The following is a 1,869-nucleotide window of genomic DNA, read 5'->3' as shown; positions in this document are numbered from 1 at the left end:
GGTATAAAACCCCATCATATGTTCTGTTTACTGAGAAAGGAGAAAACCGCCTTAGGGCGAAAGGCGGGATTTGCTAGCGCAATGCTGCTCTTTATGCACTAAAAAGGTGTATGGAGATGTTTACATATGCATATCAAGGCACAGCACTTTTCCTTAAACTTATTCATGTCACAGAGAACTTTATTCATATGTCTTACTGCTGACTTTCTCCCTACAATGATCCTATTATCCTGCCACTTCCTTTTCTTTAAGATGGCAAAGATAATTATCAATAAATACCAAGGGAACTCAGAGACCGGTGCCGATGTGGGTCCTCTGTATGCTGAGCGCCGGTCCCCTGGGCCCACTTTTTCTTTCTCTATACTTTGTCTCTGTGTCTCATTTCTTTTCTCAAGTCTCTCCTTCCACCTAACGAGAAACGCCCACAGGTGTGGAGGGGCAGGCCACCCCTTCACTAATGAGGCAGGGCACACTTCTACCTGGGGCTTGAAACCCCCAGTGGGACAAGAAAACCCAGACCCCACCCCTCACCCCTTCCCTACCTGAGCTCTTCCTCCTCCACAACACAGCAGTGACCACAGCTCCAGTGACCAAAAAGGCTAGGACAGCCAGGCCAGCAACGAAGCCCAAGATGGGGATGGTGGACTGGGAAGATGGCTCTGGGAAAGGAGGGGAAGGTGAGGGGTCCTGATCCTGCTGAAGGGCTCCAGAACGGCTCCTACTTTCCCTGAGGAGAGACGTGATCCTTCAACCCACTCCTTACCCCATCTCAGGGTAAGGGGCTCCAGCAGCCCCTTGTGCTGCACATGGCACGTGTATCTCTGCTCTTCTCCAGAAGGCACCACCACAGCTGCCCACTTCTGGAAGGTTCCATCCCCTGCGGGCCTGGTCTCCACAAGCTCGGTGTCCTGAGTTTGCTCCTCCCCATCCCGCTGCCAGGTCAGTGTGATCTCCGCAGGGTAGAAGCCCAGGGCCCAGCACCTCAGGGTGGCCTCATGGTCAGATATGGGGTGGTGGGTCACGTGTGTCTTTGGGGGATCTGATGAGAAGAGTCAGAAAATTCAGGGGCTTTGCATCTCTCATGGGACACCCCAGCAGCACGAATGTGACCATCCTGAGAATGAATAGGACACCTGGGGTGGGGAAGGGAGCACGGAAGCCAGACACCAGCCTGGACACAGGCATCTGGGATAATCTCCTATTCCTTGGAGAGTTCTAGTCTCTGAGGGAGGAACAGGGACTTCTGGTCCTGACCTGAGTGGAGGCCGAGGGACTCAGAAAAGCTGGAATCAGACCTTCAAACACATTGAGTGTGAGGCAGAGAACAAGGCCTGAGAGGAAAAAGTCACAAAGCCCAAGGCTGCTGCAGGAGTCAAAGGGGACCCCTGATCAGTATTCTAGAGACTGTCTTGCCCTCCATGTCCTCAGAGACGTCATCCCTTAATTGTCCTAGAGAGTAGAGGGGGCCCTCAGAGGAAATCAGGGAAACTCATGCCATTCTATATTCAAGGGAGGGCGACATTCTAGCGCTGATCCCATTTTCCTCCCCTTCTCATGGGAAGCCATCCCGGGAGATTTATAGGAGATGGGGAAGTCTCCCCACAGCCCCTGCAGGGTACCCGCGCGCTGCAGCGTCTCCTTCCCGTTCTCCAGGTGTCTGCGAAGCCACTCCAGGCACTCGCCCTCCAGGTAGACGCTCCACTCCTCCGCCTCACCGCACGCCTCCCACTTGCGCTGGGTGTTCTGAGCCGCCGTGTCCGCCGCGGTCCAGGAGCGCAGGTCCTCGTTCAGGGCAATGTAATCCTTGCCGTCGTAGGCGTGCTGGTTATATCCGCGGAGGAGGCGCCCGTCGGGCCCCAGGTCGCAGCC

At 55.1% G+C, this 1,869-nt stretch overlaps 1 protein-coding gene across 1 annotated transcript in view; it reads right to left on the bottom strand.

Moving 5' to 3' along the window:
• LOC105550892 overlaps positions 1–1,869 on the bottom strand; it is a 7,661-nt gene that overhangs the window by 2,232 nt on the left and 3,560 nt on the right. The window contains 4 exon segments of the mRNA XM_011995970.1: positions 456–521; positions 523–659; positions 764–1,039; positions 1,620–1,869. Of these exon segments, the coding sequence (XP_011851360.1) occupies positions 456–521; positions 523–659; positions 764–1,039; positions 1,620–1,869 (729 nt within the window).

The sequence above is a fragment of the Mandrillus leucophaeus genome, unplaced genomic scaffold, assembly GCF_000951045.1.
Source record: "Mandrillus leucophaeus isolate KB7577 unplaced genomic scaffold, Mleu.le_1.0 Scaffold1134, whole genome shotgun sequence".
NCBI lineage: Eukaryota > Metazoa > Chordata > Mammalia > Primates > Cercopithecidae > Mandrillus > Mandrillus leucophaeus.
Note: the sequence above shows the minus strand (reverse complement) of the source record. Positions and strands in the feature narration are given on the sequence as shown.